Below are 22,407 nucleotides of genomic sequence, written 5' to 3'. Positions count from 1 at the left end.
GCATATGAATACCCATTAACAGTCATGCATATGCAGAATTTCATTTTTGTGAGCATGTATAAACAAATAATCTTGCAGTTGTGCATGCATGTATTGGTTTTTTTTTGTTAACAGCATGTTAGCACCTGGCAGGGTGACACACGGCCCAGACTGGGCCTGTGCACCGCCTGTCACAGGCTGCCAAGGCCTGGTAGTCAGCCGAGCTCCACTCGACCGGCTGCCAACCAGCCCAAAGAACCTTTTTTTTTTAAAGGTACCAGCCGACCCGACCGGCTGGGTTTGGCTCCAGCCCAGCCGAGCTCAGTCGGCTGGTCTTGGCAGCCAATACACAGGCCCAGACCGGGCCTGTGCACACTGCCAAGGCCTGGCAGCCAGCCGAGTGACAGCAGCCCAGACCCAAAGAAACCTTTTTTTTTTCACAGTTCATACTGGCAGCAGCCCTGCACAGGCTGCACCTGTGCAGGTCTGCCAAGCTATGACAGGCTAACAATAAAAGAAAATTTTCCAAGGTTTCACACATATGCATATGGAGACTTCTCATGTAGGCATAGTTTTACGACAACTATGATTATGCATGCAGATTCGCAACCAAAATTGATGCAGCGGCTGACGGTCGGCTGCAACGTATCTACTGGCTGGATTAGGAAATGTGACTCTCACGTTCAGCAATGGCCAGAAATAAGAGAAACAGTCACCCAAAATGATGGTGACTGTGTTAAACCTCCTTTTATTGAAATAGAGAACTTCAATGAACGAATAACAGTGTTGAACGATAAATGAACATAGCAAACAATGCAAAGGAATCAGACAATAGGTAAAGAAATTAAAAAAAATGCTGGAACAAAAAAAAGGCTGCTGCCAAGGAATCAATCTTCTTTTATTTTTTCGTAAAACCCTAGGAGAGGGTTTTAAATGGTCAGCTGGCGGATCCGGGTCTCGGGTCCAGTCATGGACCCGAGACAAGATCCAGATCTTTTTCTTGATGGAACTGGATCCGGGTCACGGGTCTTGGGGTATGGCCTGGGTCCATCCTGCCCTGCATCATTCTCCCCTGGTGGGAAAGAAGTCGGCTCTGACGACTTGTTGTCTCCACAGTAAGCACATAGATCAGATACATTAGATGTAGGAGAAAGGTACCAAGTTTCGGGCAGCCCAAGGAGGAAAGATCGGTCAGCTAGGTCCGCTAGCCGGGGCAACCCGGTCTCCTTGGTGGGAAGGAGAACTATCCTATGACCCTGAAAGACAAATGTGTACGTATTCCTACGGCCATCATGGATGGTCTTACGGTCAAACTGCCAGGGACGTCCCAATAGGATGTGACACACACTTATGGGCACCACGTCACACCACACTTCATCGTGGTAATGCTCCCCCATAGAGAACCGAACTAGACAACGCAGGGTTATGGGCACCTCGTTGCCTTTCTTGAACCATGCCATTTTATAAGGTTGGGACAATTTTTCTGTTTTTAAGTTCAAGATGGACACGACACTCTCGGACACCATATTCTCGCACGCTCCAGTATCAATGATAACGTCACACGCACGCCCCTCACAGTTACACCGGGTTCTAAAAATATTATTTCGCAACCATTTTGTGGGGGCCGACTCTCGGGATGTGGTCAACACATGACGGATGGTTAACAAATTTTCGATGTTGCCATCGAACTCTACGACTTTCACCTCGTCATTCCCCTTAACAAGCGACTCACCCTCGCTCTCACTATCGGACGCAGACTCAACAATGCCCTATGCTAGATGAGTGTTCTTATTCATGGTGGGACACTTGGACGCAATATGACCTAACTCTTGACACCTAAAACAACAAACAATGGACTCATTGGGCTTACCCTTGGATCTGGTGTGGTACGCGGGTCCAGATTGATCAGGTTTGCTAAATTCTGCGCTAGGGGTAGACTTTGAGTCCTCCTTCCTAGGGGAGCTCGCTCCCCTGGTTGGGAAACTCGACTTGGGTTGACTGGACTGATCACTACGGGATATCCTATGTTCCTGTCTCCTTTTCAGTTTCTCATCTACATTCATAGCATAACTACTTGTCTGATCCAGTGACTCGACTGTGATACAACTGAACTCGTCATAAATGGCAGGACAGAGACCAGAAATATACCTCGTGACCTGCTGGCGGGCGGTCTCCTCGATCTGCACTCGTAGGGAAAGGCGATGGAACTCCGCAGTGTAATTCGCCACAGTATTGGTGCCTTGACGCAGGGTTAGATACTCTCCTTGTAGGCTCTCTCAGCGTGATCTGAAGGCACGAATTTTGATTGCATCAATCTCTGCATCTCTTCCCAAGTCTGTACACGCTCTAATCCCTGTCGCTCCCTCGACCGTTGCATCTCAACCCACCATGTCTGTGCTAGGCCTCTCAACCGAGTAGAGGCTAGGGAGACACGACGGTGCTCGGCGACATCGTGGTAGTCGAAGAAGAATTGGACGACATATGACCAATTGAAGAACTGCTCTGCATTGAACCGACCTGCGAACTCTGGAAGCTCTAACTTCACCCCATACGTGGAGGGGCGCTCTGGTGCTCTCTGCTGTCGGGCCCCTACCATTCCTGCAGGATGTTCGTTCCAGAAGGTGTCATCATCCCACACTGCTCCATCTTCGTGGTCCTGTTCGCCTGACTGTTGGGGTTGGCAAATTCCGACGACCTGTTGTCGGCGCTCTGGTCGCGCCAGACCTTGCTGAGTCTGCCTCGGTCTGGCTGGCCCGTGGGCGGGAGCCATCTGTGGTCGGCGTTGTGGCACCGGTATGACAGGAGGTCCCAAGTAAGAGGGATGGGTCTCGGGTTCTAGGTGGGTAGGAATGACATAATATGGGTTTGGGTTAGGATACTGGAGTTGGGTCGGATATGGTACTGGATTCTGGATCAGAGTTGGGTTGAGGGTTTGGTTCTGGTTTGGGTCTAGGGTCTGGTTGGTATATTGTTGGGTTGATTCGCCCGATGGGATGTGGATCGGGTCTGTTCCTAAACTACTCGTCGGACCCAGATATGGATAGGTTGGATCGAGGGTCGAGTTGTGGGGATAAGAGGCTTGGTTTGAACTCGATCCACGATCCATATGATTATGGGTCTGGTTTTGACCCGACTCAAATCCAAACTGAAGCTCCGTCCGGGGCTGATATGGGTTTGGGTCGGTATTGGATCCATTTTGGGGTTCAAAAATAATGGGTTGGGTTTGATTTGGGACGAACCGCGAACCAAACCCAATTGGGTTGGCTGGGTAAGGGGGTTCGGATCCCGGACCCGCTCCCAGGGACCCAAAGGGTGGTCCCCGAGATCCAGGCCTGGGTCCCGCTGAAAAATGTTCCGGCCCGGACCCTCTCGAGTTCGGACCCATCCACACGGGTCCGCCAGGTTCCACCTGCTGGTTGGTCGCCGCAAGGCCTCTGCGCGCGGGACCAGGAGGTAGAACAAGCTCCTTCCCGGGTCGGGTCGCTACGCTGGGGCTTGCAGCGGGGTCCCGCGTGCTGCTGGGTCCTTGCAGACCAAACTCGACCTGCGGCAGACCCACAGGAAACCGAAACCTGGTCTGGGCGCACTAGGACCCAAACCTGCGGCAGGACTCGGCGTGACGCTTGGTTCTTGCAGGCCCAGCCCTGCCTACTGCATAGCCCCCGTGACTCGAGGCCAGGGCAATACCCCACCCTCGATGTGTGGTTGCCTGTAATGAGATATTGAGGAAATATAAAGAGTGCATACAAGCACATACAACAATGAAAAAGAGACAATATCACTAGTCCACGAAGGGACAATACAAGCACAAGCCTTTAAGAAGGCAACAATATACAAAGCCTCTTATTGAAAAGAGAGAGAAGCTCTCAAGAATGAAAAATATACAAGGGGATCACCCCTATTTATACAAAAGGAAGAGGAGAGAGGAGGAGGCAAAATGCCTCAAAAGGGGAGCCAAAAAGGGGGCTCCCATGGAGTCGTTGGGAGCCCCCAACGGTCACATTTGTGACCGTTGGGGGCTCCAACGACTCTATGTTGGAGCCCCTTTTTGTTATTTAAAAAATACAAAAAATAAAAGGAAAAAATAAAAAAAGAAAAATACATTTAAATGAAAACTGAAAATAGTTGTTTTCTAAAACAACTATTGTGAAATTACAAAACTACCCCTATCGGGTATTTTGTAATATACAAAATATATATATATATATATATATATATATATATATATATATATATATATATATATATATATATATATATTAGATACATTTTAACACCCCCCCTCAAACTTTACGGGGAGATGACGGAAAGTTTGCCAAGAAGAAACATGAAGCGAGGAGCCGGAAGAGCTTTAGTGAAGAAGATATATATATATATATATATATATATATATATATATATATATATATATATATATATATATATATATATATATATATTAGATACATTTTAACACCCCCCCTCAAACTTTACGGGGAGATGACGAAAAGTTTGCCAAGAAGAAACATGAAGCGAGGAGCCGGAAGAGCTTTAGTGAAGAAGTCCGCCAACTGATATTCTGAAGTGACATACGGAAGAGAAATAGTTCCTCGCAAGAATTCGTCACGGACATAGTGGCAATCCATTTCGATATGTTTTGTACGCTCATGAAAAGTATGATTGCTCGCAATATAGATGGCACTCTTGTTGTCGCAACAAAGCTTTGAGGCTTCGGTGATATCAACTCCCATGTCTTTAAGCAAACTGCGAAGCCATACAAGTTCCATTGTCGTGGTTGCCATAGCCCGGTACTCAGCTTCAGTGGATGACTGTGAAACTTTCTGCTGCTTCTTGCATCGCCAGGCAATCAAAGAGTCTCCTAGAAAAACACAAAAACCAGTAGTTGAGACTCGATCATTGGGATTACCTCCCCAATCTGCATCAGTATAAGCAAGAAGATTCAAGGAAGAAGAGGAGGATAGAAATAGCCCTTTATTGATGGTATTCCGAATGTAGTGGATGATTCGGAGAACAACACTCATATGCACAGTTGTAGGAGCATGCTGAAATTGGCTAACAGAGTGAACCGCATGAGTGATATCTGGTCTGGTGATGGTTAAATAGGTAAGAGACCCAATGAGTTGTCTGTAAGGTGTAGGATCTTCCAGAAGAACCCCATCCTCCAACCGCAATTTGGCATTAATAACCTCGGGAGTCTCTACTTTCTTATCATCGGAAATCCCAGACTTAGAACATATATCTGCAGCAAGCTTCATCTGTGACAAAATATATCCTCTAGGAGAATATGCAACTTCAATTCCAAGAAAATATCTGAGAAAACCTAAGTCAGACATATCAAAATTATTTTTTAACATATTTTTAACATTAATAATACTATTTTGATCATTCCCAGTGATAATCATATCATCAACATAAAGCAACAAAATTACGATACTAGAACCTGCATGTTTAACAAAAAGAGCAGTGTTAGTATAACAAGAGTGAAATCCTAACTTTATCATGATATCACTGAAACAATCATACCAAGCCTTAGGAGCTTGTTTAAGGCCATATAATGCCTTTAAAAGCCGAAGAGTTTGACCTTGCTTAAGATTTATTCCGGGTGGCGGATCCATATAAACTTCTTCACTTAAACTTCCATTTAAAAAAGCATTTTTTACATCAAGTTGATAAATAGGTCATTTTTTGGTTGATGCAACAGCTATTAAAGTCCTAACACTGGTCATTCGAGCTACAGGAGCGAATGTTTCTTCGTAATCAATGCCATATTCTTGGGAGTATCCCTTAGCAACTAATCTAGCTTTATATCGTTCTTAAAATAGATATGTTACTTGGGTAGTTTTGGAATTCGTGAGATAAGTATTCGCCACCGGAATCGGATCTTAAAATAGATATGTTACTTTGAAATTGATTTTGAACCTTTTTATGAAAATCTTTAAAGAAAGTAAATACTTCCGATTTATGACTAAGGAAATAAATCCAAACATACCGAGTAAAATCATCAATAAACGTGACATAATATGAATAACCCCCTTTAGACATAACCGGAGAAGGCCCCCAAACATCCGAATGCACCAATTCAAAAGGCCTTGATGAAAGAAAAGTTCTAGATGGAAATGGAATAGACTTCATTTTTTCAAAAATGCAATCTTTGCAATTAATTTCTTTTTCCTTACAAAATTTGTTTCCAAAAGGAAAGAGATACATTTTGGAATAACTTGGATGACCAAGTCTTTTATGCCAAGTTGCCATGTTTTTTTCTTGGACATAAGAACAAAAAAAGTTTGTAGGGAGATCAAGATGGTCCATATAATATAGGTCTCCCTTTCTATGGCCTTGCCCAATCCGCTTCCCGGACCGGAGATCCTGCACAAAGCAACCATTAGATGAGAAAGATATTTCACATCCATGGTCGGCAATTTGAGAAACCGAAAATAGGTTTAAATTTAGTTTAGGAACAACTCTTACTTTTGGAACACAAAAATTTTGTGAATCTTTAAAAGAACCAATACTTGAAATTTTTAAAAAAGTTCCATCGGCCGTAGAGACACAAGAGTCCTTTGAATTGGTGCAAACATCAACAAGTGCATTTTCATGAGGGGTCATATGAAAAGAAGCTCCGGAGTCAAGGATCCAAGAATACGTACCGGGTGAAGATGATGAAGCAATAGCCGCACCCGATGTGGAGGAAGAAACTTTTAGCATTTGTTAGAGAGCCATAGATATTTGTCCAAAAGTTTCTTTGATGTCATTGTTCTTGCCTTCATCTTCTTTGGTGGTGGTTTCCTCAAGAGAAGCCACTTTAGGCTTGAAGGTTCCAATAAGCTTAGGACAAGCGGGTCTAATGTGACCCGGCTCATTGCAATAATGACAAACAATCATTTTTCTTCCTCCATTGTAGTTTCCTTGTTTCCCAAAATGAGGAGGCTTATAGGTTCTAACATTATTACCCGGTTTGGATACGGCAAGGACTTCATCAACATGCTTACTCATGCCAAGCCTTGTCTCCTCTTGAGTGATTTCGGCAATAGCATCCTCAATAGGAGGAAAAATAGATCTATAGAGAAGTGAAGATCTCACTTGCTCAAATTCGGGACGTAGCCCCAAAAGAAATTGAAACAATCGCTCTTGTTCCATTTGTTTTTGCCTTAAATCAATGTCTTCCATAGAAACCCATTTTGGCTCCAAGAGAGCCAATTCATCCCATAGTGGGTTTAAAGCACTATAATAGTCTTGAATGCTAGAATCACCTTGCTTGGTGGTTCTAATCTTTTCTTGCAAGAAGTATGCTCTTGCAAGATCCTTTTGGGTATACATACCCTTCATAAAGGACCAAGCCTCATTGGCTCTACGGAATTTAGCTATATTAGCACATACCTTAAGCTCCACATTATTCATAAACCACGCAAGGATTTTTGCGTGATTACTTTCCCAATCTTCCACTTCCTTTTGATGACTTTCAATGGCCTTGAGGCGAGCATCTCCTTCAAGAGCCTTTTCTTGACCTTCTTCAATCTTCGTGAGCATAAGCTTAGGTTCCGGAACGGAACACATGACAAAACCCCAAAGCTTCTTCCCTTTGAGATTATTTTCCATTGCCGATGCCCACATCATATAATTCTTTCCATTGAGCTTGAAAGAAAGGTCAATTTTTGTCTCCATGATGTTGCCAAGAAGTGAGAAGATATCTATTAGATATGAAAAAAACACGAACCACACCTTTCCTTCAAGAATCGAGTGGCTCTGATACCATGTAATGAGATATTGCGGAAATATAAAGAGTGCATACAAGCACATACAACAATGAAAAAGAGACAATATCACAAGTTCACGAAGGGACAATACAAGCACAAGCCTTTAAGAAGGCAACAATATACAAAGCCTCTTATTGAAAAGAGAGAGAAGCTCTCAAGAATGAAAAATATACAAGGGGATCACCCCTATTTATACAAAAGGAAGAGGAGAGAGGAGGAGGCAAAATGCCTCAAAAGGGGAGCCAAAAAGGGGGCTCCCATGGAGTCGTTGGGAGCCCCCAACGGTCACATTTGTGACCATTGGGGGCTCCAACGACTCTATGTTGGAGCCCCTTTTTGTTATTTAAAAAATACAAAAAATAAAAGGAAAAAATAAAAAAAGAAAAATACATTTAAATGAAAACTGAAAATAGTTGTTTTCTAAAACAACTATTGTGAAATTACAAAACTACCCCTATCGAGTATTTTGTAATATACAGAATATTATATATATATATATATATATATATATATATATATATATGTTAGATACATTTTAACATTGCCCTGCCCTATTTTCTTGGTTCAGATGGAGGGTACCAACTGCGTGTGACGCCGTTGCTGTCGAACCTGGGAATGGAGGGGGGAATGCTGGTTGAGGGGCAGCGACACAGTCAGGCTGAAAGGGCATCGGCTGGACTGCTTCCATGTCTGCTACGACATCCAACGCAGCCCCCAGTCTTTGCCGTGAGGTCGCGGAGGGCTCCACCGGCGACTCAAGGGCAGCGACTCGCCCTTCGACCCCATCAAGTCGTCGTGATATGCTTGCCACGTCCCGGCTGATACGCAACACATTTTCCTGCATCTTCGTCATCATCTCCATCATCCGCAACATCGGATCTGCGTTGCCGACATCCTCTTGCTCGATCACCGTCACCGGATCGCCCCTCACCTCCGAAGCCATCTTGCGAACGAGGGGATAGGCGCAGGCTTTGATACCACTCTGATGCAGCGGCTGCAACGTATCTACTGGCTGGATTAGGAAATGTGACTCTCACGTTCAACAATGGTCAGAAATAAGAGAAACAGTCACCCAAAATGATGGTGACTGTGTTAAACCTCCTTTTATTGAAATAGAGAACTTTAATGAACGAATAACAGTGTTGAACAATAAATGAACATAGCAAACAATGCAAAGGAATCAGACAATAGGTAAAGAAAGTAAAAAAAATGCTGGAACAAAAAAAAGGCTGCTGCCAAGGAATCAATCTTCTTCTTCTTTTTCGTAAAACCCTAGGAGAGGGTTTTAAATGGTCAGCTGGCGGATCCGGGTCTCGGGTCCAGCCATGGACCCGAGACGAGATCCGGATCTTCTTCTTGATGGAACTGGATCCGGGTCACGGGTCTTGGGGTATGGCCTGGGTCCATCCTGCCCTGCATCAAAAATAAACATGAATGTGAATACCTACATTCAAGAATATGTATACCTTTGTAGTTGCACATATTCGTAAGCCAAAACACATGCTTGGCATATATACATTCATATCATGATCAAAATCAAGTATGCATTGGTACGTGACATGCTTATGCAAACTTATGAAAAATATACATGCTTATACAGATTTTTCTTTCATAATAACCATATATGCATCCAACATCATTTGTATATATATTGGGCACAAACGTAGGAATCAAATCTTCTATGAAATAAGTGCATAAATGCCATCTTTAAAATGAAATCAAATTCTGTTTTAGCAATAAGATACCATATACAGAAATTTATTTGAGAGAAGATTAAAAGAATCATGGAAGAGGATCCATGAATCCTCCTCCATGTATTTTAGTGTAAACATCCATATTTACACGTTCTCCATGGATTTTCATCAAAATATTGCATGGAATCCGATCTATAATCAATTTCTCACTTGATTCAAGAGAGAAAACCAGGGTTACCGGAAGCGCCTAGCTAAAAGGGGAAGCGCGCTTCCCCGAAGCGCGAAACGTTGGCTTTCGAAGCGTGGGGGGAAGCATCCCCCTTTTTTGGGAAGCGCGCTTCCCTTTAATGGGGGACGCGTTTCCCTTTAATGGGGGACGCGCTTCCCTTTAATGGGAAACGTGTTTCCCATCACGCTTCCCCCTCGCTTCCCCCACGCTTCCCCCTCGCTTCCCTTGTTTTTTTCAATTTTTTTGTATTTTTTATTTTTTATTTTTATTTTTTTCGCTTCCCCCTCGCTTCCGAGACGCGTCCTGGGTCGCTTCCGAGACACTTCCCGAATCAGTCCTAAGTGGTCCCACGCTTCCCCGCTTCCTAAAATTTTGAAAGTGCCTCGCTTCCCGCTTCCCGTATCGCTTCCCGCTCCCGCTTCCTCAACTGGCAACCATGGAGAAAACCCATACAAATTTTTACATTCAAGACTTCACATGTTTTCAAAGAGTAAACTGAATATGTAGACATAATGCATTCCATTTAATTGATTCCAGCAACACAATTTCTAACATAACATGGAATTAAACTTGCTCAAGGAATTTACTTTGGAAGCACAAACACCGTAGATCGGTGGCTCATCCAACACACACACACACACACACACACACACATATATATATATATATATATATATATATATATATATATATATATATATATATATATATATATATATATATATATATATATATATATATGTGTGTGTGTGTGTGTCCTAAAAATAAATTTTGAAAGAAATGAAAATCCATTAGTTTTCACCATGGATCTTAGAGTACTCATTCAGGTTTACTCTTTCTCATGGACCCCTACTAAAACATCGCATGGAAATTGAATTCATGTTCCTTATCTCATTCGGAACAAGAGAGAAACCCGTACCTTTGCGTGAATCGAGGAGAAAAGATGGATTGATGTAAAAAAAAATTGGATGGCTGGAGAAGAGGGCTCTTTCTTCTTTCTCTCTTTTTCCTCTCCTCTCTCCTTTCTCTCCTTTCTCTCTTCCCCTTTCTCTTTTCCTTCTCTTTCTTCCTTTCTCTTTTTTTTTTCTTGATCTTAAGTAGGCAAGAGAGGGGGTGACGCCCCCTCCCTTCTCCAGCCCTCTCTAGATGGGTTGGAGAAGGAGGGTTTCCTCTTTTGAGGAAACTCCCTCTCACCCTTCCTAATTTTTCAAAACTCTTAAGTTTGACTTTTTGAAAGTTTTCAATTTTTTTTAAAAAGTCTTTCTAAAAACCATTGTAGCCTTCTTAGGTATGAAAAATGACTCCTTTAAGAAGTCCTAAACATCCCAAAAATAAAAATTCGGAATTAAAGGGAATTAATTAATTATTAATTATTAAATAATTATTAATTATCTAAAAGTTTTCATAAATAGCTAAATTAACTATGGAGGCTTTTTAACCTTAATTAACTCAAATTTAAAGCTCCTAAATGAATTTAAAGCTATGAAATTGTTGGGTATGGATTTGAATTTGGATCCAGATCCAAGATCCAAATTCATTTTCAAAAATCCAAATAAATTTTGGACTGGACCAAATCCAGATTAATATGGGTCTCGGATAAGGTCCAAATCCATATTAATTCGGATCATAAGCATTGAATCCAATCCGATCCAACTTTGGATCCAAATCGACAAACTGCTCCTTTTTTCATAAAAATGCGATTTTTGGGGCAACCGGAACTCAAATTTGGAAAAGTAACATATCGTTGCGCTCGGCATTCCGAGACGCATCCAACAGTATATCACATGAATATAAATTTTGAATTTTGCTTAAAAATAACCTAAATTTTGCTCGAATTTCGCTTGAATTTAAAGGTCGAAAATCAAATTCTTTCTTACATTTTAAATTACTCATTTAGACCTAGTTGATGAGACCTGGGCCAAGCCCAGACTCAAAAGCATCGGTTAAAAATCGAGGTTCGAAAAACCTGAAAATGACTAAGTATGAAAATACGTGATATTACAATAGGTCTGGCTCTACGGGATCTCCTGAGGATTAATTCGGGGTTATCGACAGGATCAACAAGTTCAGGGCCTGAAGAGCGTTGCCCTTGCATACACCACTGCAATACTTGTCTTAGGGCTTTTTACCTACACTAGCGTGAAATCGCAATCAAGCTGCACTACGAAGCAAGCAAGAAAGTAACAAAATAAACAACCACCACCACCCAAGTGCAAGTATAGAGCTTGAAAACAAACTACATACTCGGTTACCTAAAATGGTACCCTAGTAGGTAGGCTGGGCAGGAAAATTAAACTGGCTCTATGATTTGCACTCAACGTGGTTCTAACAATCCTAAGTAATGAACCAAAGCAAACTAAACAATCTTAAATATCAACAGAAAATAAACTAGGCAATGCTAAAAAAATTGCGAAAGCAAACTAGCAGTCCTAAATATACGTGAAATAGAGGCAATAAAGTAAATACTTAGTCTTAAATTGCCGTTCTCAGGCAACGACGCCAAAATTTGATGCAACTTTTCTTAAAAGTATTTTCAAAATATATTTTCAATAAAAATTTGTCAGTGTAAACCATGCACCAAATTATAAATAACCGGCTCACACTAGTGGTGAAGTACAAGTCGAACTCAGGGAACGGGTTAAAACTTTGTACTCCAAACAAAACACACTCCTTATTGCCTAAAAAATAAACCAATGTGCAATTAATCCTATTACAAATCTTCGAGCAAAAATAAAAATTAATAGAACCTATAATAAATAATTGGCTTAATGCGCTAAAAAATAAAAATAGCAGGTCTTCGTCTGTACGACCTTGATATGTCTACCGCTGTCGCATTTTACCTAAAATCAATAAGCTCACAACCCACCTGCAAAACTCAAAACCAACACAAAAACAAAGGCAAACTAGACTATCTATTCTAGTTACGATTAGTCCCACTAAAACAATAATTGAAAAGAATCTAAATATAGTAGATTGCTACGACTAAATTTAAGAAAAGAAATGACTTTAATTGGGAAAAGAATAGGTCACGGTTTTGCAAAAAATTGGATTTCATAGAACACATGAAACTCGGTTTCGGTGTTATGAAATATGCACAAACTAGATTTGTAATATCAAACTCGCATGAAGTTTTTGTAAAAACTTTATCCTAACATGTGTATCACTAATTAAGATGCTAACCTAATATATAAATAAAAAGTAACAAAACTAACAATCGATCTCTACAACTAACTAAAAAAAAATCATGCAAACAGGTCTGGTCGACCGTTTGTGACTGGACGGGTATGGCCGACAGCTTGGGTTGGGCCGATCGGCTGCTCTAGCTGCTGGTTTTAAAAATCAAATCTTTACACAAATAAAACTAAACTATATGCATGCAAACCTAAACTAAAGAAAGAAGGGAGAAGAGACTCACTCGTGGTTTACCTTTGACGGATTGGGGAGAAGAAGAACGGCCTTTCCTCTACGTTGTGGCTTGTCACGCACCTCCGGAGTCGATCTTCAATCATGAGAAGAACCCAAACTAGCTGTCCGTTGGAAGAAGAAGAAGAATAAGAAGAAGAAAGAGAAAAGCGAAGAAGAGGTGGGGGGGGGACGGCTAGGAGAAAGAGAAGAGGCAAGGGGAGAGGGAGGCATGAATCCCAAGGAGGAAAAATGTCCATTTTTCCTCTTAAACTCCTTTTTATAATGGGAGTTTAGGGTTAGAAGAGAACTTTTAGAAATTTTCTAAAAAGAACTCCCAAATTCAATAATTTTCAAAATGCCTCAACTAAAACATTATTTCTAAAAACCATGTTGGAAACTAAACTATTTCTAAAACATAGGTGGGTCAAATCTGGAGATTAAAATTTTACCCGATCTGTTTTTCAGGGTTTGATCCAAAGGCCATCAAATTGCTCCAAATTGCTTATTTTAACTCCGATTTCGATGAAATTCGAAATGAAACTTTCCTGCATGAAAACACATCAAAATCAACTAAACATGGGCATTTAAACATTGAGTATGCACAAGATCATGCATTAAAGTATATAAAAATATGAGTAAAATATGCATGATAAAAATTATTCGGTCCTGTAGGAAAATCTAGCAAAAAATAAAGAGAAGATTTATGGGAAAATAAATTCAAACATGTTCCTACATTTTTTTGAGTTTTGGTCTTGGAATAATCTCGTGATTATCTTTAGAACATTGTGATATTAGTCCAAGATTTACAAATCATGTGACAAACTCAAATTCTTGAATATCTCCATGAAGTTGTTTTAAAACATTTCATTGATGAAACCTAGATATCTTTAAAATTTTGGAAAGATAAATTTAAATCCTCGGAGATATTTGTCATTGGTTGAAATTTCTTACAGTTCCAACCAAAGTATGTTGAAGGATGTTTTTTTTTAAATTACAGAATGCTGGAGTAGATTTTCCACCACGAGTAGAGAATGCAGTATCTCTATTTACTCCTCCCCAGTCGCAGTCTATAGTACCAAGTTCATCTCATGCATCAAGATACGAAGATTCAACTATTTTGGCATCTTTGCCTTCAGATGCTTCTGATCTCAGGTACCATGCTTTACTGATATGGTATACATAGAGACTCATCAAATGCCTTGAGAACTTTGCAAAGTGTGCCTCTTTTTCTTACTCTCTGGTTGTTTAGACTAAAACTTGTTCTGTAATTTAGTTTTTTAAGTATGTTTTCTTATGTAACCTTTTCTGTGTTAAATAGACATTATGTGAAACCTTGTCAAATCGGCATGTACTTAATAATATGGATCTAATTATTCTTTTTTCATTTCTTTCCCTACTTGTCTTCTGCCTATGTTTCAAAGGAGCCAGCTTGATTCCGTTTATCTGTCCTATCGATGAGAGTTGGATTGATATCTTTCACTGTGTAATAAGCATTAAAAGCACATCTTGAGTCAAAAGACTAAGAAAAACCAAAATTGGTTACTTAATTGTTCCATCAGATTCACATATGTTGATAATTTCTTGCACAAAAGTGAACAATAAATATAAACTCAGGAGGCAACATAAATCATGCTGTACATTGGACATGAGACAAATGTACTTGATGTTCTCAGTTTTTCATTTTGTTTCCTATTTGGATTTTTAAAGTGATACTTATAAATGATATAGGGTGGAATCTACTGGTCCAGCCATCACATCCACCCTATATCATTTATAAGTATCACTTTAGAAATCAATGAAATGATCCAAGCAAATTTTGTAATAGATCGAGACTGGTGTTTCCTTCAGCTGGAGTACCAGCAGTATCTGTCTGAAGGATGTGTTGAATCAATATATGGATATAATCACACCTTTTATATTTATGAAGCAAAAGGTTCCTGTTTGTCTTGTTTGTTATGAAATACAAAATTTAGGTTGGTGCAAAGCCGTGGTTTATGAACTGACATTACATAAAATGGTAGTAGGACTCACATTGATTAATTAATATTCATAAAGTTGGTCACTTTTAGTCTGTTATGAATGGACATGTTGGATATTAAAATTCTTGTCGTGTTCCAAACAAATATGAATTGGTTTGTATAACTTGTTTTGTACTTAAGTACACATGTACATGCACTAAATATGGTAGTAAATATGTTTATTATTCATTTTCAACTTAAATACATAAATTTTTTATTAAATTAATCATGCATGCCAAGATTGTACGTAAAATCATACTTAATTATCATGCATGCAAACTTGTACGTAAAATATTTACTAAATTAAGATGCACGCGAATTTTGCACGTAAAACAACATTGAATATGCATGCAAACAATATTTTACGTACTTTGATACATATGCATTTTTGCACATAATTTCATGTATTTTTAATATGGTATATATATATTATTTCTCATATATTTTTTTGCATACACATGAATATTTTAATATTGTAAAATTCCTATGTGAAGTTTTGCAAGATATGGAAAATCCCAAAAATATGCATAAGGATTTTCCCTCCAAGAATGTGTGTTCGTTTGGCAAGGTGAGTAGCACTTGCGAATGAGGTTCGTTTGCGCCTTGGTATTCGTGCCAAAAGTTTATGCGGTACGGGGGCTCAACAACGGAGGTGAGTGGCCATCGTTGTAGCAAAAGAGGACGACTGGCTAAATAGGTAGTGAATATGTTTATTTCCAAAAATCATCTGGTTTCAGCCTTCTAAAAAGATTGTGCCCATATAAATTGAATTCTTCTGACATGCCATACTGAATGTAGTGATGTCATTTGAAAAATAAAAAAGTTTGGCATTAGACAATATTTTTAGCCATAAATCCCTTTTAAGGCATATATCTTTTATGCATTTCATCTTGATATTTGTGAGTTTTCATGACTCTCAAATGTAGTATAGCACTTTTGAAATCTTAGTACCTTTTGCATCTTAATATTAGTCCAATTCCTTCTGTTTGTGCCATAGTTAAATTGTTGTTATCCTACATGAAGTTGTCTCCTTTTAACATAATATGTTGACACTTTCTTCTTTCGAGGAGGCTTTCTTGAAGCCTGCGTGCATTTGACTATCTTGTCATTGTATCATAATGCAGCTTGGCAGAGATTCAAAATGCGAAAGGAATTGCTGATGTATTAATGGAGATGCTCACTGTATTGGATCCTCATAATTCTGAGGTAGGTATTGGCTGTTGAGCCTCTTGAACACATAAGCCAATTCTCTGTTGGTCATTACTGACTTAGATAACGGTATTACTAGTTCCTGCAACTTTTTATTCGTAGCATGCTATCCAATTAGTAGAAAACTTCTATTCAGTGATTTCAAATTGTCATTTCTCCACATGGAAATCCTAAGTGTTATTCGGGATTTACTTAAGAACCTGTGATTTGTGCACAATCAATCTGATTGTTTCCCTGTTGTATTGAGGTAGCAGTTTCCTTTGTCCTCTTCTCAAAAAGATTCCTGGTATTAGTTGATCACTCTTGAGGTCATTGGTGATTAAAGTCTTTTCATTCATACTCTGGATACAGGCTATTTAGTATGAACACATATTTGAAGTTATTGTTGAAGTCAATATTATAGAATTTGAATAATGTCTATTAGGGATTTGCACAATGTCCACTAGATTTGGAGAAATCATTATGTATTGAACAAAAAAACATCTTTTTTAGTGTTGTTTTTGGTTTTTTCTTCACATTTGTGGAATCCAGTGTTGTGAAAAGCGTTGAGGCGTAGTGAGGCGCTCCACCAAAAACCAAGGCGAGGCGTAAAGTGTAAGCCTAAATTTTTTTTTGAAAACTTTAAAAAAATTATAAAAAAATATCTAAAAATACAAATAAATAAAGAAATACTTTATTGATGAAATAACAACCAATGAGAAATAGAAAATCTCAAATAAGTACTAAAAAATATGAGATTAACATATAAAAGTAACTAAAAACTGATTATATAACTGAAAAATATATGAGATTAACCAAAAAAAGTTAAAATATACTAAGAAACTGATTACATAACTGAAATAACTGGAAAATATATGAGATTAACCTACAAAAGTTAAAATATATGAGATTATTCTAAAAAATATGAGATTAACATATAAAAGTAACTAATAAACTGATTACATAACTGGAAAATATATGAGATTAACCAAAAAAAGTTAAAATATACTAAGAAACTGATTACATAACTGGAAAATATATAAGATTAACCTACAAAAGTTAAAATATATGAGATTATTCTAAAAAATTTGAGATTAACATATAAAAGTAACTAAAAACTGATTACATAACTGGAAAATATATGAGATTAACCAACAAAAGTTAAAATATACTAAGAAACTGATTACATAACTTAAATAACTGAAAAATATATGAGATTAACCTACAAAAGTTCAAATATATGAGATTATTCTAAAAAATATGAGATTAACATATAAAAGTAACTAAAAAACTGATTATATAACTGAAAAATATATGAGATTAACCAACAAAAGTTAAAATATATTAAGAAACTAATTACATGACTGAAATAACTGGAAAATATACGAGATTATCCAAAAAAGTTAAAATATAGTAATATAATAAGAAACTTATTACATAACTGAAATAACTGAAAAATATATGAGATTAACCTACAAAAACTTTGTTGATTATGTCTCAGAAATCTTGTTGTAATTTTTTTTTTGCGCCTTGAGGCACAGAGGGCCGCGCCTCAAGGCGAGGCATGCCTTTTGCGCCTCAAGGCACATTTTTTATAACACTGGTGGAATCACATGTACCATATCTGTCTCTTTAGGTTGTCTTATCTACTATGCTTTGTTCTTAAAGTTGTCTTCTATTGGATCTGAAGGTTTACTCCATTCCTTTTATAGCCTGATGTTAATTCTCCTTGCCAAGTTTGGTCAATTTAGTATATCCTACAGAAGCTTTGGAGGTCATTATCAATGCACAGTTGTGTTTAATGATCAATAACTACTTGCAGCTGGAAAAAATTTCACGAGTCTCTTTCTAAGACACCACAGATTAATCACATATTGGACTAACTAACCTAGGTTTATTTGTTCAATATGTGTATGCGTGTTTGTGTGTGCTTACAAGTTAATATTGCTTATGCAAGCCCTGCTTTGACTTTTTTCACCACTATTTTCAGCATTTTTCTGTTTAGACATGGTACTAGGAAAGTCATGGTCGTTTCCAGTCTCTGGATAAACCTGTCCAGGATACTAAAGGAGAAAACAAATGTACTCTTTAGTCAAGTTCAACTAGTTTTCTCCTTTAGTATTTTTTCCATTCATAATGTGAAAAATTGGAATGAGATACCATTTGTCACCTGGTCATTTATCTCAGGCACTGGTTTTATGTCATGTCCTGGTGCTAATTTATTTGTTCCTCCACGTGCAGGGAGTAAAACAAGAAGTGATCGTTGATCTTGTTGAACAGTGTCGTAATTACCAAAAGCGTGTCATGATTCTTGTAAACAGCACATCGTAGGGATAATCTCTGTCATGTTGGCTCTGATAACAATATATTAAAATTCTTGGTGATTGACACAAAAACATGATATTCTGGCAGAGACGAGGAACTGCTGGGTTGTGGCTTAATGTTGAATGATGAGTTGCAGCGTGTGCTATCCAAGCATGATGAGATTGCAAGTGGGACTCCTAGTGGACTGAAAGCACCAAAAACTTTTGTCTCTCCTGTTAATGTTGGCCATGAGGAAGAGGAGTCTGACGATGATTTTGCCCAGCTGTCACATAGGTAATATCAGTACACAGAAACACAACAACTAAGCTCATGATTCTCCATACAAGGCAAGCAAACCCACTGCAGTGGCTCAGGTCGAATACCTTGGTCAATGTACCTTTGATGCTAGTGGGTTGATAAGCGTGTACTCATTTCTCCTGAATTGTGTCACTTGTTTGGACAGTTCTCCCTTTCTTGCTTATATTTTATAATTAGCGTCTTTGTCTGATCTGCAAAACCATTTCAAAGCCTGTTAATATGGCTATTTCAGGTCATCAAGAGACAATGCACAAGGACAGAGTAGGTCTGCCAATGCAAAAAATGAGCCTAAAAAGATCAGCCCACTGTTGCCTCCACCTCCATCTCATAAGGTGAATATACCTGGTGCTAGTGCCGTCGATTATCTCAGTGGTGATATGCACAAATATGAAGCACCAGAAGTGACACAACCCCAGCAGCTTGCTCCATGCCCACCTTCGTCCAGCACCAATCCCAAGTTGGGCCCACAATCCCCACCAACACCATTTCTATCTTCTTCTCCATCTCAAGGGACTGAAGCAGGCACAGATTCTTCATTCGTGAATCCATGGGCCAGTAATGAACCTCAGTTGAACTCGAAAGCCAATGAGAAGCTTCCAGCTGTTTCAAGGGAGGTACCATCTGTGTGCATACCGCCACCGCCTTCAAAACATAGTCAGAGACAGCAGTTCTTTGAACAGCATCAGAAACATAATGGTTCAGAATTTTCTAGTGCTGGATTAGTAGGAAAAACCCAGAATCTGTCACTAAATCCCTCAGGCGCACAGGAATCATCAACACCATCCAAGCAAGCCAAGCCTGAAGACAGTCTGTTCAAAGATCTGGTTGATTTTGCCAAGGCTAAATCCTCTTCTTCTTCAAAATCTAGGAGTCCTAGATCATCTTGATGCTGGTTCAGCTGTTTGATTACTATAGTTTGCTTGTTGCTTTTTGCATTGATGAGTTCATTATAACAGACACTTATGAATTTGTTTTTATATATATAACAAAAAAAGGACCTTTGTTTTGTGGTGTATGGTTATGATGTCCATGAGTTCGTTGCTTTCATACGTAACTAATGTGTTTGCTTGTATAGTTATAATTATGAATGACATTGCTGTGAAAATTTTATGAATAATCTCCTGAAGTGAATCTTGTTTTGTAGTTACAAGGAACAGTTTACACAAGTAGTGCACTGCTGGATTCTAAGGACGCTTCAATAAACCACAGACAGTGATGACATCTACATAGTGCCTCCGACTTGGGTTAAGACTTGAGTTCAATTGGAATCCGTAATATTTAGAATTTTGGCCTGTTCAGGATTTGGTGAAGTGCTACCAAGTTACTTGAATCACGCAGGGCATAAGTTGATTTGAATTTGCCATGAAATTTAACTTGAAAAGAAGCAATATGGCATTTTGGTATTAGGCGTGCATGCACGTATGCTCTCATGTACGCACACACGTGCACACCTCTTCCTCTGCAACATAAACTTTGCCTATTAGGAAGGGGCTCTAGGACTTAAAATACACAACACACACACACATGCACGCAGGCACATTCACACAAACACCCACCTATGCATGCACATGCACGCATGCAACAGAAACTTTGTTTCTTCATTAGGAAGGTGCTATAGGGAATCACGTATGCGCACCACACAAACAGAGAGAGAGAGAGCATAAATGCATGACATTTTGTGCTTCAAAATTTCAAGAGAATTTATTCTTTCAAATAGTGATTGAATCTTCGAAGTTTTTTGTACAAATTGTCTAATTGCTTACCAGCCTTGTCAACATTGATCTGTCTATTATCCTTTTTGGACAATGACAATAAGTTCCAAAAAAGAGAATATAATGAGTTGAAAGATGAGTGAGAAAGAGATAAAATTTAAATGTTATCAAACTAGTAACTGAACTGAACAGTCCTCTCTCTTACACTTTTTGGACTTCTCAAATATTTCATGTTATACTCACTGATGCTTAAGAAGATTAAATTATTTCTGTGTCATCTGAATTCTGGACCGTTGATCTTTTAAAAAACCTGCAGACACGTCACAAGTATACCTTCTTTTTTGTTTTCTCATTGGGAATTTACTTTCCAATGGTATTGCTAGATAAATACATGTGACAATTTCTATGGGGATTTCATCACAGTACGTGAGAATGGAGTGTAAGTGGGAGACTTGAAGAAAAAGAAAGTCAGATCACGTTTAGTCACGAGACAGTGACATGTTGAGTGTTGCTGCTCGCTATTTCTGCTCTTAACAAAATGCTTTCGAAAGATGATTAGGCAAGCGAAAGTGACATTTCCCACTTAGGAGCCAATATGAAACACCTATATATAACAAAGTGCCCTCCCCTAATCTTTAAAGGTGTATGCTCATGACAACAATTACATATTCTTCTCTTGTTTGCAATCTATAATGGGCAAAAGGGAAGCCTCAACACCATCAGGCAAGGGAGAAGCAAAGACAATTGGGAAGAGGAATGGACTAAGGAGGGGGCAAATCAAGCGTAAGATGTTCAATTCAATCTGTGCTTCTCTAAAGCACGTGATCAGTGGTACCATTAATTGCATCTCTTGTTCTTTGGTCGACCCTAGAGGCATCAGTTAGTGGGCTTTTCATGTATGGACATTCTAGTCTCCTATTTTGTGCTATTCGTTTTCCATTCCTATTTGGTGTTAATTACTACGTATATTCATGATTTTTTTTCTTTAGCATACCAAAATGTATTCATGTAACTTTCATATTCCGATGTACTAGTAGCAAAGATTAAGTTGTCAAATTCTCTCTCTCTCTCTCTCTCTATATATATATATATATATATATATATGTGTGTGTGTGTGTGTGTGTGTGTGTGTGTGTGTGTGTGTGTGCGCCACCAGAATATGAAAACTAGAGAGTGAACTGGGTATTTTTGATATTTTTTTGTAAATCCGATCCTCCAAATGTATTCAACATGGTCCATTTGCTAGGGACTGTTGGATTATGTTTTATTTATGAAAAGTCCCAGCCGTCAATTTTCAAGCCTTAAAATTCCTGCATCACAATTGAATGATTCAAGAGCTAGTCCCTTTAAACCAAGCATGTAGATTACATATGTAGAGTAAGATTTAAGTCAGAAAAAACAGAAAACTCCATGAAAATCTTTGTTCACTACTCTAGTTCTCATGTTCTAGTGACCCATTATATATATATATATATATATAAGATAATTGGATCCTACAAACTGCCATACAAACCAGGATATAAAGGATCTTTTTCATTTTTTTTTGAAATTTGACCATGTGAATGTGTTCTAAATGCTTGATTTTGCAGTGTAACTTTCAAATTCTTTTTTTAGGGTTAGGCCAGAGGGAAAACTCCCCTTCACCAGCCACGTGTTGTCAGCCCTCCGATTGATAAAACCCTTGAGGTTCCCCTGCCCACCATAGGGTACAACCAGCTTCGACCTTGTGGAAAGGGACACTCTCCATAGGCTTCAAACTTGTGATGTCCTGTCAATTTGAAATTTATTGACATTCACAAGTTGCCC

General features: G+C 38.8%; 1 protein-coding gene across 2 annotated transcripts in view; it reads left to right on the top strand.

Annotated features, from left to right (window-relative positions):
- The window catches only part of LOC149847412 (TOM1-like protein 3), a 39,771-nt gene extending 19,869 nt beyond the window's left edge, over positions 1-19,902 (top strand). For both annotated transcript variants that reach the window (XM_089997013.1, XM_089997014.1), the window contains 5 exons: positions 14,059-14,213; positions 16,204-16,285; positions 18,509-18,594; positions 18,680-18,865; positions 19,122-19,902. In XM_089997013.1, the coding sequence (XP_089853139.1) occupies positions 14,059-14,213; positions 16,204-16,285; positions 18,509-18,594; positions 18,680-18,865; positions 19,122-19,776 (1,164 nt within the window). In that variant the 3' untranslated portion in view covers positions 19,777-19,902. The remainder of the gene's footprint in view (positions 1-14,058; positions 14,214-16,203; positions 16,286-18,508; positions 18,595-18,679; positions 18,866-19,121) is intronic.
- The last annotated feature ends 2,505 nt before the right edge of the window (positions 19,903-22,407 follow it).

Source organism: Nuphar pumila, chromosome 2 (assembly GCF_984573655.1).
Source record: "Nuphar pumila chromosome 2, dmNupPumi1.hap1.1, whole genome shotgun sequence".
In the NCBI taxonomy this organism is placed as follows: domain Eukaryota; kingdom Viridiplantae; phylum Streptophyta; class Magnoliopsida; order Nymphaeales; family Nymphaeaceae; genus Nuphar; species Nuphar pumila.
The sequence above is the reverse complement of the archived record's forward strand: the minus strand, read 5'-3'. Positions and strand labels throughout refer to the sequence as shown.